We start from the raw sequence: 17,334 nt of genomic DNA on the forward strand, positions 1-17,334 counted from the left end.
TATCTTGTCCAGCTGTGGTACCCTGACACTCAGGTTATTGATGTTCTTTCAGGGTTCTAATTTTAATGGGCGTTTTCACTCAGACAGGCCTGAGGGACCGCTGAAGTTGATCAAAGTGCAGGTGTTAAACCTGTCTTTATTGGCTGTTACTGTTTCCCTGTTACTGGCTCAGCGTTTTCTTCTCTGAGAAGCAGATGTATGGTAACTATATATAGCAGAAGGTTGAACACATATAATTAACGTGCCACATGACTTATTAAACAGTCATAAGAAACAATACTGTTAGCTGGTCCTGAATGTGAAGCCAGTCTGTAAAAGACAGTTTGGCAAATAACCAGCTCCAAAAGAAGTTATGACTGTTATGTAAGGTAATAAACAACAGAATAAAAACAACAAATAGAGTAATAAAAGAGAGGGAATTTACATACAGATAAAAGCAGCTGGAAATAAAGAGGCCAGTACTCCTAGTGTTCTGGTTTATCTCATCAGATTGTTTCTTCTGCTCCTCATCCCAGTCTTAGCTGAGATGAAGTGATACGGTGTTGTGTTCACACCCCCTTAAAGGCAGGGAGAAAGGCAGAGTGAATTCATGCTTTTTACTGCTGCTCTTGGATGGAGCCATTTTTATCCAAGTCTGTGGTAGCCAGGGAATAGTGTGGGTTTGTTTGTTGTTTTTTTTTTTTTTTAAAAAAAAGACATTCTAAGAACTACAAACAATTGGAAGGGGAAGTGCAGTCATTGAAACGGAGCCCAACCCATTGAGAAATGTCAGGTGGTTTTTTTTTTTTTGTATTTTCCTTCCAGCAGCTGCTGCTTTTCTCTTGTAGCTTTTTTCCTTCTTTTTCATTAATTCTCTTCCCTGCCTCACTAAAACCCTGGGGTTCTCGCTGTGGTTTTATTTAGTAGTACTGGTAAGGAGAAGTATTTGGGTATGCATTATACACCTCGATACCCCCTCTGCCATATTTGCACCCTAGTAGCTGCAGTGCTCTAGACAGGTCTCCCTAGAGGGAGAAAAGAGAAGAATCCTCCCTTGTTGTAGCTACTGATGTGCAGGTAGGAGTCTTTACCACAAGCCTAGAGAATACCGATTCTCAGCAGTCACTTGCTAAGATCACACTTGGGTTAATGAAAATGAAAACAATGAAACCGCCACTTTAACTTCCAACCCGATTTCCATGGAGACAGCTAGACAGTAATAGCATTTGGACTTTTTTATTCAATAAAAGTTTGAGTTATAAATATTCTCCATTTTTTTCCTATTTACAGTTGTAAAATATTTTAGGATAGCCTACCCATCACCTGTCATTCAACGTCTCTATAAATGCCATGAAAACATCATTGTGAAATAAAAATGTCTTATTTTCAGCCCACAAACCCAATTTCCACACACTCACAAAATAAAATCAAAAGGACAAAAAAGAGGAGAGAAGGAACCAGGGCGGGTGGAAGGGTGAGAGGAATACAGTACAGCAGGCAACAATGCAATATTTGCTACACAGTAGCAAAATAAATGGGTAAAAAAATTTAGTCTGCTATGATGACAAGCTTTTCAGGACATTTGTTATAGACCAACGTTGTCCAGTGCATTTCTGAAGGACGAGTTGAAATCCAAATTCATTTTCATTGTTTTCCTGCAATTCCAGGCAACGCTTGGATTTTCGGTTCTGGATTGGACCTCCCTTTAAAGATGGGGAAAAAAAGAGAAGTGTTTGGATTAAACGTTGTGAACTTGTTGCGTTGTTACTGTGTGATAATACAGAGAATATTCCAACGTCCATCTACAAAAGTGCACTGCTACTGTGAAAAATGTTTCAGTTAGAGACAAGACAAGCACTAGGTTGGCTTTGGAGTGAAGGTTCCCTCTGTCACAGGCTGGTTTAATCTCTGATGTAATTTAGAATAGCCTCAATTGTCTGGTTACTATTTCAGCAAATGGGGTTTCTAGAACTGAGCTGTGTTTCTGGCCATGCTTTTAAATCATGAGCCAAAAGCCTTCCTGTTTGCTTCAGTTCCCTAGCTTAGTGGCTGTGCTGCACCTCCAAAACAGCAAAAAAAGGCAAAAGAGGACTACCGCCTCGGCCAGGGGTGTCCTGTATGTTGGATAAAATGCAAAAAATTGTTTATTCTTTGAATTCTGAAATGAACTGTCTTTTCTAATCTTACCTTGCTAATCTTCAGTATTGACTTTGTTCAATTCTCAGTTTAATACTGCCATATTAAAGCCCTATCTTGGCTGTTGAGTTGCAGGAAATCTTAAATCACTGAGGTTATCACATAGTTAACTATACATATAAATTACAATTAAATCATCATGTAGGTGGCTTAAATTATATATTTTTTTCCTTTAATTTTGGTTTCAGTTGTTCTTTCACCCTCTCTGCTGTGTAATAAAGATAACAGATAATTTGTACACATTAGTGTCTGGGAAGTTTCTTCCAAGATATACGGAGTACAGTAATTTGCACAGAGGTCTGAAAGTCTGTGTTTCGCTAGACTATCTTGGACCTGTGTAGTAGAGAATCATTGGCTTAATCTGCAAATTGGATGAACGGAGTGTAAATTAGTACAGATTAGTACAGTGAAGTATGGAAAGAGCAGCCACATTTAAATTACTTATTTGTACAATGGGGAAAAAATAACTGCTATAAAAAAGCCCAACAAACCAAGCACCAATCCCATACAAAACCCCCCACCTCATCTGTGTTATGCCTTGCATTAGAAAGTCATAACTGTGATAAATATTGTCAGAAGTGCCATAGAAATGCTGAGTGTGCTTTTTCAGAGAAGGCAAGGGTAGCTCATGCCATTCAGCACAGGTTCTGCTTCATTCAGACAGGTAACTGGGGGTCTCCTCTTTTCCCATCCTACCAGTAATACTTAGGAAGTACTTTCTCTGAGAAGTGACTTCTAAAAACATTTTTGGGACTGGCTAATGAAATGCAGAATTAGGTTTGTATGGTCTAAGTTTTAAATACGGGTTTGGGTAAGAGAGAGACCATTTCTAGAACAATCCACAAAATTCTAAACATGAGGCTCCCATAAATCCTCCTTGCTAGGCCCATGTGCAGTCTAGATAGTTTTCACTGATTAGTTTACTAGTCACAGGTTTACAGTATGCATTTTAATATACCTCCATAACAAAATGCTGAGTGAACTGTATTTTCCCACTGCTGTATAACTATTATTGACATTCATATTAATAATGGTAGTTAAATTCGGATGTCTGTCGGGAGCATAAACTCTAAGCTATCTATAAGCAATAAAACTGTTCGACATACAAGAAATTGGAAGAAACTAGGATGGGAAATTAGTCAAAGCTTCATTATACGCTATTTGTTCCCTTATGCTAAACGTGCACTCTTGCTATCCCCCCGAGTTACTGTGGCCTTCTAAAGCTCACTGTGGTGAGGTTGTTGGTTTTTTTTCCCAAATTAGTTCCAAGAGCATTGAATTAGGTCCTTCAGACATTAAACTCTAAGGTAATGGCTGTCTTCTCCTTGCTAAAAGGAACAGTTGTGTTGTGTTGTTTTGTCTCATTTTAGCAAAACATAGGGTTTCTATTCTTAATGAAAACTGTTGATTACAGTTTTTCTTGGCATAGATTCAGTGTTGCATTGGCACCCACAGTCCACTCCTGTGTTTAAATTGGGAATTACATTTTACCACAAGCATTTCTGCCTAAACCCCAAATTGTGATCAACTTCCTTGAGCTTTCAACTGATGCTGGAGGTACTTGTGTTGCTGTAAGTTAACTAGTTCTGTATCTCTCATTTATCTGCCTAACTCCCGTTTCCTTCAATGGTCAAAGATTTCTTTCACTTGAATGGGCCAAAGGCCTTCTATTCCCCTTGAGGATTTCAGGGTAGAGGAAGATGTCCACAGTGGACGCAATGTTTTTCCTCTGTTCTAAATCCTCTAGAACAGAGGTAGGTGTTACAGTAAATGGATCCATGCAAAATGCTTCAATATAGGCAGCTACATAAACGAAGTGTAAACCACTCCTAAGGAAAAACAAAACCAGCAAGCAACCAAAAAAATCACACAACAAACACCCATCCCACCCCCTTTTTCTTTTCCTGATATATCCTCATGTGAAATTCAGCTTCTATTTAACAGAAACAAGTGACTCTGGAGAGAAAAAGCTGAGGAAGCTCTTTTTGATGTGCTGCAAAGCACTCGGCAGGGGCTACTGAAAATCACCCTGCTGAGTACATTGGAGCCGCTGTCTGGAACATAAAAGAGACGCCAAAGTTAAGTAGTGGCTAATATGTGTGAATTGAGTGTTGTAGAGAGCACCGATGCTTTTAGCAGCATGATTTTTTTCCCCCCCCCCTCACAAAAGAGAAACGAAAAGACTCAAGTCCTGTTAGAACAACTCAGAGATGTGAGGTCTGTGCAGAATCATGGCTTAATCCCTCAGAGAGGATGCAGTCTACACAGCTTTGGTTCCTTTCAGTAAGCGTATGAATGAAAGAATTGCTCTGCAGTACAGGCAGAAAGGTTTGGATAGTGCTTACTTAAAATTTCCTGTTGTTACCCTACTTAATTGTGTTCACTTTTTCCCCCCTTCACATGCCTAATGCAAGCCTGTGACGGTGGTATTGGTCTGTTGTCTCCAGGGTGATGACAGTGCACCCACTCTATGTTGCAAGGCCTGAACTAGAGACCCGTTTCATCATTAAAGCACATGAACTGAGTAACTCCACTGAAAGCAAGCGAGCAAGCAGGACTGACGCTCTGAAAACTAACACCGCATTTCGCCGCTCTGACTGGCTTGGCCTCCAAATTACAGTATTCTTGAGGGGTTTCTGCAATCTGTCATCATCATTAGCACTTGGAACCCTAAAGCCAAATGCAGACAAAGGTGTCCTTTTAGCTAATTCATTTTTTTATCGGCATTTAGTAAAACCTGTATAAAACTCTGACAGTCATGTTTACTGCTTGCTTAGCAAAATGCTTTATTGTAACACTACGCTTCAGGCAAAGTGAAAGGCAAGTGGCCTATCTGGTTCCTTTTCCCCATCCTAGGTTAAGACCCTTACTTCCCAGTTTGAAGGCAAAAAATTGATAGCCTAGGGTAACGTCTTTAATCATGGTCTATAAAATATATATTTCCATAGGCTGAAACAAGCTAAAGAGGAATTCTGCCCTGAACAGAATTAGGATTAAGATTGTAGATGATGAGAAGGCAGCTCAAAGTCAGCAGAAGTCTCAGGAGGATAAATAAATATTGAGGTCAACTACTTCATAAAAATAGACCAAACGTCTATTTCAGTCAAACTAACAAGTTTGACTGAAAACTTGATGGGTTTTGCAATGCAAATTGAAGCAATTCCTGTGAGAAGCAAAAATGGTCCCGATACTGCCGGTAGCCTTAGAAACATATAAAACTGATTGAGTACTTCATGAGCATCCCTTTAATGTAAACACTATCTCAAGTCACGCAGCCTGCTATGACCAATAGCTATTGCAGTGTGCCATAACACAGAGAGTAGAAAGCAATACTTCTTGACTTCTTTTAGAATTATTGTACTTTCTGCATATCTGCCATATGTAAGAGGTTTCCTGTCAAGTTTTTCACTGAAGCCGAATTTATCCAATGATATGGCATCTAGACTGAACCAGGGCTTCAGAAGCTAGGGAAAGCTCTTAGGCAGGAAATTTAAGACAGGGTTTGATCACTTGTAAAAATGAGGGTTATTAAATGAACTCTGGAGGTTGTCAGCATTACCGAAAATCAGACCGATAGCTCTTTATTATGCTCTATAGTAACTTGTTACACTTTTGTTACAGAGTTTAAACCTACTTTTTGCTCATCATATTAAAGGTCATGCTGTTCTAGCTAGAAGAGAAAAAATAAGTGGTCTTATCAGCTTGCCTAATCATGGCTATTTTTTAAAAAAAAAAAAGTCTTACAAAGTTAATAAGCGTATCCAATCTCCTGTCACGTATGCTATATAGATCATTGCATTCCCTAGTCTATAATTTTCTATTTGTACCTCAATCAGTGACCTCAAATATTTACATGTTCGCTTCACCTTTGAGGCAGAAACTCTGATCTTCACTGTTGTTTTGATACATTTGAATCACACTTAGGCTGAGGTGTATATAATATAGATAATCTCCACACCAGACAGAATGCATGATTTTCTCATTCATTTCCCCAGAATACTGGGGCGAATTTTCAGTGACTGTTAGTACACCAAATTTAATCTTTAAAAAAAAAAAAAAAAAGGCTCCATTTTTACAAGTCATTTTGTCTTCTATGTGGATACTTCTGTATGGATGTTGCTGCAGTGAGAGACTGTTCATAGGAAAAAGTGAATAATTTATCCCATACGGTGATCCGTGTATTTTCAGTATTGCCCATTGCTTGGAGATACTGGATGATGTTACTGAGTTTAGTATTTCTGCTTTATAGTGGTATAAAGGATATAGGCATATATAATGGTATAGATAGGTAACTGATTAATTCCTTCTCAAATCTAAAGCAGTATGAGAAATTTTCCAACTCTTTGGGGAACAGGTGCTCTGCAAGTAAAGCAGACTCTATAACATATTCTTTGTTGTTCAGATCTTTCAAAAATTAATGTAACTATTTAAATTGAAATATTCCTCATTGAAGTATATTGTTAGCTGTTGCTCTTCTTCAAAGGCACTTGGTTCCTAATATATTTGATATGACTACTGTGAAAATAAGGTACATTTAACTGCTATTATGTGTATGAAATATTATCTACAGTAGTGTTATATATTAAAAAGATGTCTGCAGCTATTTGGATTGCTATTTACAGTTAGATAGGCAAATGAGAATCTTTACCAGACACATTTAAAATTTGAATTTATTAACTGAAATATTAACCAAAACTAATTGCTGTGTATAACATAAACTTAGGTGGAGTTATAATAGAGATCAACCAAACTGTTTCTTAAAAATATATTTTTTTTTCCTCCTCCTCAGTTCTCCTTCTGCACTCAGGTTCTGTTGTCAGGAAGCCATCCGAGCACTGGTCTTATATCCACTCGCTGGTACCCAATGAGTAAGTACTAAGAAACATCATCTGACAATGGAATTAGATGCATTATTCAACAGTTACAACTATTTAATGTCTATATCACACTTTGTCTCATTCCACTACCGAGACTTCTGAGTTGAGTGTTCAGATTTTACATAATCATAAATGCTAAACTTTTGCTGCAGCAATTTTTTAATACAGCAGCTGTGACAAATCAAACGCTGCACCCTTATCTGTATGTCTAAACTAGGTTTTAGTAACTAGCGGAATATGCAACCTTTTTTTGTTTTGTTTAAGCTAGATTGGCTCCCTGAACGTAGAGCAGTCTCGGTTCTGAGCACAGCCACTAAAGGTGTAATAGTTAAACCTTCAGGATGTGGAAATACACAATACTGTTAATTAAAGTATTTAAATAAAAGCAATTAAACCTTGCAAAAGGAAATTGCAGTTTCATACAGAGAATGTAATTGGAATAGAAAACAAATTACGGAGAAACAGCATAAAAATCAGAAACTGAATATGGATTTATATCCATCAGTAGTATTTTCCACATATATATAAAATTTTATCACAGATTTATAACAGATTAAATGGGAGCATTGTTAATAGCAAGATTAAGAAAATAATACCTCATAAAGAAATAAATTCAAGCCTTCACTGAAATACAAAGAAGCTCTTCAGATATGATAGCTGAAAACGCATTTTACTACAGAAAATGGTGATAAAACTAAGAAAATTGAAGTAGGCTTTGGAGTAGAATACATTAGCCCAACTACAAAGATCATAAGGGATTTTTCAGAAAGTAAATATGAATCATTATTGTATCAGCAGTGGCAAGGAAATCTTTCTGACGTATTAGTGGAAAAACATCTGCAAAACCAAATATTCTAGGTATACAAAATGGTTTTTAAAATTACTGAATGCTGTTTCTGGTGGGGGGTGGGGAGGGGTAGGTGGGAAGTAGTTTTAAGAGGGAATCTTTTGTCCGTTCATAGCCCTGATAATTATGGCTAAATGCAGAGTTTACAGCAGAACATATTGTTTGGTTTTGTTTTGGCAACAAATCCAGATGAGGATGTATTATGTTGATCTTCTGATAACTAAAAAGTCCTTTGTAGAAAAGGAAAAACTAGCTTTATGCTATGCAGTTGATAAGGATGAGCATGGCTTTTCTGACTACAGCTGCTGTCCTGAGTAACAAGTTAACGGGACGATTCATTTAGAAATAAACAGAATGCCTTTTTGAGAACTGACAGTCATAAAAGAATAACCTCCAGAATCGCATGTTGGTGAGAGAGGATTCACAGGTCTTGAGCGAGACTTGGCCTATAGAGAATCCAAAGTTAACGCTCTGCACCAGTTTTCTGTGGAGTAATTTTGCTCTAACTAAAAAATAGAAATTTTTTTCTCACGCAATCTTTCTTGTCATAGATTGTGCCATACAGTAGCTGCCTGTGTAGAGAAACAATATTGTGATTTAACTAGGAAAAAGATGGGAGTGCTGGATACATTGGCTTTATTTGCATGTTTTACAAATACATTTTGTGAAAAGCTCAGAAAAGTTACCTTTCTTTTTCATTCTGAGATTACATATAAATGACTTCTGCAAACAAGTCAGGCTTGATTTATCTGCCTTGATCTAGGCTTGCTTCAAGATGTCTAAAGTAGAAGACAGAAAAAGGCAACAAAGATGCTTTAAAGTGTGATGGAATATTCAGATGGCGGGGAATTACAAATTACACTAAAATGAAATAAAACTAGAACTTTGCATAGGATGTAAATAAAAATTTACAGTAGGATCCAACTTCAGTGATCAAAAGTATGAACACATGTGAATACCAGTGTGAAACTGGTACATGAGCTTTCTAAGGTTAAAAGGATCGTTGCAGTTAGAAATACACAACTAATGTGATTTATGCAGGTATAGAAAACCTGTTGAATTCATTGTCGCAGGCATCAATGCTCAGTGGCTGACTACATGTTTTTAGTGGGCTGGGTTAATTTTAAGAGCACTGATAAACCAACTTTTTATAGACATGCTGAGATGATCATTCAGACAAATCAAATCCGGACTTCACGAAGAGAGCACATTAGGGGTCAAGACAGGAATCCTCCTCCTGGTGTTACAGTGAACCGCTGGCTCAGAATAGAACTCATTGTCTGTGAACTTGTCTGTGAAACAGCAAGCGTTGACCATTGCCTGAGGCAGTCTTCTAGATGAGGTAATTAATCTAGTTAATTAATTTTCTGATCTGTGATGCAGCAAATTGTGTATTCCTAGGTTTTGCCTTTTTGTTTGGTTTTGAAGCAATCATCACTTCTGTTTATGTTGCTTTCTAAGGGTTGTTCTGCATTGTTTGTCTGTGCAAAACTCGGTAATGTGTCTTCCCTCCCCACTTTGGAGTCTGCACAAGGTGCCGTATGAGTTCGCTCATGAAAATCCACACACAGCATGAAGATCATGCCTAAGAGCACTTACTGCTGTACTCATTCTCTTTTTCTCCTTATGGATGAAAATATTGTTCTAACATAGCGTACCTAGAAAACTAATGTAAAGAAGAAATGTTCACATTATTATTCACCAGCCTTAGCTTAGGGGATACATAGTTATTCATCTTCAGCCAGACAAATAAGAAACTCCTTTCAGCACAATTAGAAAACCCAAGATTTTTATATTTTCCCTAGGAAAGATGAGATGTTTTCCCTAGACATCTCAACAAATTCCCAAAGACTTACAGGTTTTAGAAGTGAGAAAATATGCATTCCTAGTTCTTTGTGAGAAGTGACTCTTACTAAAATGTAACTCCTTTGGAAAACAAAAATATAAATGACAGTTTTCTTTCGCGTGTGTGTGTATGTGTGGTATAGTCAATTAGTCTGGGTTTTCTAATCCGAGTGCTCAATATGAAGGCTTCCTAACTCATTTTAACCCAGAAACTGAACTGCTTGCATTGTCATTATATGCTTATGATTAAACCAATCTCTAGAGACCAAGAAGTAAATTGAGTGCGAACTGAAGAAAATTAAGAAATGAATTTGCACTAGTATTTCAATCAATCTGCATATTCTAACATGGGAGTTTAAGTTGGGCGCTTTGGGACTTTGGTCACAGTATCTAGTTATTGAAAATGACTTTTTTCCTAGTAACCACACAAATCTGTTAGCTGATTATAACTGATATTGGGAAAGGAATGTCCTTGCAGCTGCAGCACAAACCTTGCACAGTTTACTCAGACAATAACGCAAAGAATCTATTTTTTCTTGGTTATACTGGCTATTGTCACTGTCAGGTTCAGGACACCAGGTATGGCCTGAATCATCTCACTAAATAACAAACCCTCTTTTCTTGTCATATATATCATTATTGCATCCTGATTTAATTGCCTTCCAAGTGAACATTTTTCGCAAGTATTTGCATCTTGGATTGTAGGGCATTACTTGGCAGCCAAACCTTGCTGACATACATATCATCCTTGTCTCTATTGGAACTCAAGATGCAACTCCTTCTACTGACTTGATCAGGACAGAGTTTTGTTTTCATCTGGGAAGTGAGAAATAATAAATGATGCATGCTAAAAGTAAGAATCCTTCCATCCATCTCACAGCTGAGGAATGCAGAACCCAAGAAGTGATTGGTCCAGTAACGCAAATGAGGGACGCAGATCAGCTCTCCTGTAACCCAGCTGCTTCATTCGGTAAGTGTTGGTTATCAGTCAAGTTGTGGAAAACATTCTGGATTTGGCCATTCTTTTGCATGTCTGTCATTATAAAGCCACACAGTACGCTGTCAAGCAGAAGCTGCCATCTGTGATTTTTGGATGGAGCCTATCTGGACATCTGAAATTAGGAAAAATCAGGTGGAAGTAGAACAAATAATTTCGTTGTAAATAAATGTGGTGTTTAAAATTATATGCTAAAATATGCAAATAGGGGATCTGTTTTGAAGAAAAAACATGGGGTATGTGTTAACTTCCTTCTAAATTAATTCAGCACAAGTATCTTTGGAGCTTAAATGTAGTCCTCAGGAGAGTAAATACTGCATAATGTGATATGCTGGAAAAGACTTGAAATGCACCCACTAAAAGCTCATTTTACTGCTGTGTTCACACACAAACTTCCTAGCTGGCAAGTTCTACACACCTAATTTGCAAAGATTAGAACTTGCCACTAGAAAATTACTCCAAATAGAAGACTAAACTTACACAAGGAAATTTTGCTTACCACAGACTACAGCAATAACTGCAAGCAAATTTAACACCGGTTGTTAAAACACAGTATTATATAGTAATATTTGTCTTTAATATTTTCTCTGTGTGTGTTTTGCATCTACATTTTCATATTTAAGTTGAAGTTGAGTATTCAAAATGGAGACTGAATGATTTGATTTTTGTATTTCTGAATCATTCCATTCTGCATAAACGGGACTAAAGAGTTTGTACACTTATAGTAAGACATACTTCAAGGAGTCTAAAACCCAAATACTCTAATACACCTGTTTTTAAAAAGTAGTTAATATGACAAGAATATTGGTTAAGTTGCACATGAATTAGGGACAAATTTACTTGAGCAAAAAGAAAATTAAAACATTAACTATCACTTTCTTATGTCTAAGCAGGATAGTCCTCCAGCTATAACACCTTGTGCAGTTATCCAGTTAGTTAAAACATTAAATACAGGCAAGCTAGGGTAATATTTCATCCAAGACGGGCAAAGAGTAGCTAAGTATAGAAAAAAGTGCTGCTGATGTACTGGACCCATACAGCAACACTGCACTGGGGCCCTTGGGGCTCGTGGAAGGGCTCTTTTGTGGTTAAGGTTTAAAACTGAACATTTGGCGACACTGGTTATTTAAAAATCAGATAGCCTCACTAAAACTACGGGGCTTAACCTAGTCTGTCAGCTCAATTAATTGAATAATTAGGTTCTGGTTTTCTTTATATTTCTCCTGCAGGATCAAAATCTGTATTTCTTTTAACAGGATCGCAATCACTTTCTGTTCTGAGCTGCCAGGCAGATAGCACTGCATAATTATACAGCTGTATAGCAGTACAGCATGTCTTATAATGCACATATGTATTGAGTGTTATTTGTATCCTTTGGGGTTAGAAGTACAGCATAAATTCAAATTCTTGATAAATTAATGGTGCTGTTTTTCTACCCCGTGGCTCTCAATGAAAGAATCTGAAAAAGTTAATGGGGACAAATGTTCCCGTGGACACATAGCTCTACTGAAATTAATCCCTCTTGTACACCAATGTCCTCGGCTAATGTACGGGTTGAAAACTAGGAGTGGACATTAGAAGGAGAACGCCTGCTATTTACTGATGTTTGTTAGCCTTCACTTCAGCACTATGTATGATCAGCAAAGGGGCATATGCAATTGGCACAGAGATTCTCTGCTGGCTTCACAGGCCTCCAGTTTAAACCTGCCACGCAGTCCACACCCTGCATTCCCTTACTTGTTTGGGATGTGGTTGTGGGTAATGGTTCTAGCTAGCAGTAATATTGCATAGCCTTTAATTTTGTAAGATAAAGGCAGGAAAGAATAATTCAGAATGACTGTTTGGCAAAGGCCAAAATCAGTAGGAGGAAGAAGATGTAAATGCTTTGCGTAATTTTAAGGTCTATTCTTCCTTTATATAGCTACATAGAATATCGATTTAATCTATCTGTTGTCTAATACCTATTTAAATGAGATACGAATCATCATGTTTGTGGAATACTGTAACAACAGAGTAGTTCCTTTGCTCTCATCTGTCTTCCCTTTCCTTCCAAAGCAATTCCTATTTAGGAAATTGTACATATGGCAACTACATTTGTCAGCAACAAATTTTATTTACAGCTTCTCAGGATAGCGTAAACAAACCACCCCTCTGAACTGGAAGAATTCCTGGGGGAACCATTCTCCATAACATGTAAAAGCAACGTCAGCATCACTGCTAGTGACTGCTAGTGGATATGGGTACACGACAGTGCTGAGCATGGGCTCCGCACAGCCTCTCCCTCCCGTGAGGTCTGCGAGGTGTGTCCTTCCTACCTTTCTATGGCAACCACACTGGCAGTTATTACTTGAATTAACAGAGCTTGCTGTACTGAAAAGAACTCAACATGCAACAGACTTAAAAGGATTAAACTCCTAGGTTTTTAGCTCTGCATCATGTTCTTATACCTCTTTTTACACAGAGCCCTCACCTGTAACGTTTCTCACAACAGCCAATAGTGAAAGCGTGACTAGTCTGGTTAGAAGCATAAGATGCAGTCACATCCCTGTCCGACTAAACATGAAGACACTTCAAGATAAAGAGTAATTACAGAAAAACTTCCATCTTTTGCCTTTGTTATGCTGCTGAAGGAGTCCTAACAGGCCCATAAGTGTACATTCTAGATGACCTGCTGTCACCCACGTGACATACGTAGAGATGAATTTCACTCGTAGGGCAGGCTTGTGTCACAATTGCATTTCTATCAGACTGGAGACAGGGAAACTTCTTAAAAAAACAAACCAATATACCCTCTCCAAAACCCTGTCTGCAGCATCTAGAATGTACTATTTCTAAGTACACAGAACAAATTTAATCGTGTCAGGTAGTCAGTTCAGAAGAGTGCGGTTTTGGCCATAAGCAGTTTCTACTGAAACATGTCCCAAGGGGTTACCTGTCCAGGTGCACTGGCCTCCATCTCCTCCGTCTCAGAGTCCCTTCTCTGTCACACCACAGACCATGTAATGCGGTCACTATGGCAGTCTCAAGGACACCAGCTTTACTGAGCACCTGGACAGTGACTGTCCCACAAGGACTGGGTTACACTGGGGAGCAGACTGGTGCTGCCAGGACCACTGCATGTGCACCTCCTCCTTGCCATAAAGAGCTCACGGGGTGTGAACAGGATTAATTGTTTAGTTCTAAATAAGGGGAACTCAGTGGCAACTGAGGTTAGTTTTTGCTTTCTTAATGGTTCATGATGCCAAAGCAGCTTCCTTGATATCATGTTTAAATTAATGTTTTAGTAAAATGCTGCCCATGTTACTGCCATGTAATTATTGTAATTCTATCCCCTCTGCCTTGTGTAATTTCTGATGATCACTTACTATTTTTCTATAAGGTCTATTTTTGTTCTGATTAAATGGTGAGACAGACTGAACTAGGTGAACTGTCAAATACGTAGAAGACTTTTCAGCATAAAACTATTCCCAAAATAAGCATTTCCCTAAGAGACGACTTGACAAACAACCTGAACAATAAAATTCTTGAACACCACCCAGTTGATGGGAGTCTTTTCAGGGCTAATTTACATAATTTGACATAATTACAGTTATAAACACTTGAAGAAGCCTTGGAAGGAAGACTGTCACTGAAGCCTACATTTTATTGGGTCTCATGGCATTTGGCAGCTGTACAAAACTGTGGAGCATGGAAATTTGCTCAGATGGATCCTGATTATACAAACACATAATACAAGCTTTGAATGCTCAATGCAAGTTTTTCCTGTACAGAAAGATACCACAAAGCCTCCCAAGGCCTCTGTGCAGCCAGCCAGCGTGATGTATAATGAAAACAGTTTAAGGTACTGGTGGTGGCTCCCTCCATTTGAATGCCCATTAAACCACTATTTTGACCACAAGTTAGCAGTGGACATCTGAATGTCTGACTCCAGTTGCCTACAATTGAAGGTAGCCACATAACTTAAGATTTTAACACCAAAGTAAAACAGAAATTAAAAAAAAAGGCATCAAGTCTGATAAATACATATATATACATACACACACTTCTAATCAGAGATGTAAATTAAGAACTAAATAATTCTGTAATAGATCTACAGAAGCCAGGAGACCACTAGCTGAGGATGATCTCTATTTTCTACTTTTGTCACAAGGATTTCTCTCATCATTGCACTTCAACAATGTAAGGGAAGAAGAAAAAGTTATCTGACGAATACCATTTCCAAAAAGCTGTACAGTCTTCTATTAACCAGGCTGGCGTCCATGTCTCACTACAGACTATCATGGTGCACCTCAAAATACAGCATGTTTTGTAGAAAAGTGAGAAAATTTCCTCATTCAAATTTGAAGCTACATGTCTGGAATGCAGGGCAAATACTGATTTTTGTGCTGGTCAGGGAAATGTAGTTCAATTGGTTTATCCTGCTCTGGTGGGTTAGCCTTGTTCCCATTCCCTTTCTGAGACAATTCTCTACTTGCACTACTATATTTTTAATTATCTATATCATCAGACAGTCTTGTTGAATGGCTAGAGAATCCAGAGAAGTCAAAGCATACTTGCAGCCAAAGGAAGGTGCTATCAAAAGCTATGGCCAGCACCTACATTGTAATAAATGATTCACAAACTTCTAGACAACATAAGCATCAATACTTACGGCCCTGCTTGTTTTCAGTAGTTCTGCTCACTGCATAATATGGAAAATAAATGCCAGAGCTTTAAAAAGTAGCAGACAGCTTCCAGTGTATTCACAGAAAAACATCCTTTCACCAGACTAAATGGGAGCATTTCAAATGGAGTTGATCGGTTGATCCTGGCAAGCCTTGATTACTCTCATTAGCTTTCTTCTAGCTTACAGAACACACAAGAGGCTGTGTACCATGCTGTATGTTGAGAAATAATGTCATTTTAATTGCATTGGGTATTAACAAAATCCTTTTTGAGCAGCAAGCTTTTAATTATTTCAGTTGTCTCTTAATTTATCATAAGGAAACAACTAATTAGCTTTCACTTCTGGGTAGAAGTTTCTTTGTAGAAGACTTAAGCACAGTCCATAGAGTCTAGTTTAACAGCAACTACACCTTCATTGCGAGACTGTATTTGGAACACAGAATGGAAATACAGAGAGAAAACAAATCTAAAGTACTTAAATACCACCTTTGAAGCTTTTAATAGTTAAATTATCAATGCATTCTACTGCTGTCCCCCAAAGCAGATGTAACGTAATCAGTATTTCACAATAGCAGCAGAGTTCTGGAGTAGAAATGATTGTCACCAAATGGTTGGGTTATACAGGGCAATCACCGATTAGGTGGACAGTACTAAAATGTTACTGAAATACTATTTAAATAAATATGTTAATTATGCTTTTTTACAATGGCACTAAAAATCAAGTGCAGAGATGGCCACAGTGAGGCCCCTTCTCATTGTTACAATTTGAGAGCAGACATAATTCAGATTCTGCCCTTGAAGGGAGTGAAAGTAAAAGCTGAGATGTCTTTCCAGGTTAGGGATTTACGGTCTGCTGCTTGGGAGCTACCCTTTAAAGACAAAGATCTGGATCACTTTCAAGTATAAATACAAATTATGTTAATCGTATGCTTTACTGATTTCTGTCAAAATGCTCTCTGCACTATGGTAGATGCTAAACTGTATTACCAATGTCGTAAAATATACTGATCGTGGCTGTAGAAGTCAAAGAAAGAAACTAATGAGTTGGGGTTTTTTTGATTGAGATAATTCTGTAACAGTACTCTACCTTAGAAACAAATAATTTATTGTGAACTCAGAAAATATAATACAAGTTTTATAACCTGCTGAGGCAGATGCCTGTAGATGGCATTGGGATCAAATGTAAACATAGCTTCCTGGCTCCATGCAAAGAAAGCAAGGACCAATCTGGTTGTGTTCTGTTAGTAAACAGATTACTCGCACTTCGGATACAGAAACAGAGCTCTTAAAAGTTTCTGAAATGTCTGCTGAGTAAGAATTACCTGAGTAAACTGCCAGTAAAGCTTCATTCTCTTGGCTTTGGCATAATTGCATTCAATGAGCCTGGGCCTGCTGTTCACATCCACCAGGCATCTGTTGTCATCATCGTCGATAGTGGGACTCAGAACACCCACATGGAGCTGCTGATTGCTTGTGTAATAAACATTCTGCAACAGGAAGCACAAACAAAATTTGTGGCCTCTAGACAGAAGCAGCACTTTTACCAAAAAGCGAACGGCAAAGATAAATACGCTGAATAGCAGTAGGCTGACCCCATAGAGGCTTTTAAATTGTTTCCTTTCATGCAGGAGGCAACACAACATTTAAAAAGTTGTTCCAAATTAACAGTTAATTTTTACCAATGAGTAAATGTTGGTTAACTACTTAATAGGAAATATGCAAACAAAACTGGTTGTTGTCTCATCATGTGCCTTTTTATTTCTGTTTCCCATGATCATGCGCCCTGTGTCCTCGAAAAGCAAGATGTGCACCCTCTAGCAGAACGTGGGGTTAATTTGGGTATTGCCGTCGACTCCAATGAGGCTGTTTCATCTGAGGCTACCACCTAACTGGAGAGGTAAGAAAGTGAAAAGGAGCACAGCGGTTCA

The 17,334-nt window shown here is 38.1% G+C and overlaps 1 protein-coding gene across 1 annotated transcript in view; it reads right to left on the reverse strand.

Annotated features, from left to right (window-relative positions):
* Positions 1-1,199: 1,199 nt before the first annotated feature.
* GALNT18 (polypeptide N-acetylgalactosaminyltransferase 18) overlaps positions 1,200-17,334 on the reverse strand; it is a 240,562-nt gene continuing 224,427 nt past the window's right edge. Inside the window, exons 13-14 of the mRNA XM_009892647.1 lie at positions 16,729-16,893; positions 1,200-1,682 (exon numbers count right to left, since the gene is read on the reverse strand). Of these exons, the coding sequence (XP_009890949.1) occupies positions 1,536-1,682; positions 16,729-16,893 (312 nt within the window). The 3' untranslated portion in view covers positions 1,200-1,535. The remainder of the gene's footprint in view (positions 1,683-16,728; positions 16,894-17,334) is intronic.

This window comes from Charadrius vociferus, unplaced genomic scaffold (assembly GCF_000708025.1).
Source record: "Charadrius vociferus isolate BGI_N301 unplaced genomic scaffold, ASM70802v2 scaffold19, whole genome shotgun sequence".
NCBI classification, from domain to species: domain Eukaryota; kingdom Metazoa; phylum Chordata; class Aves; order Charadriiformes; family Charadriidae; genus Charadrius; species Charadrius vociferus.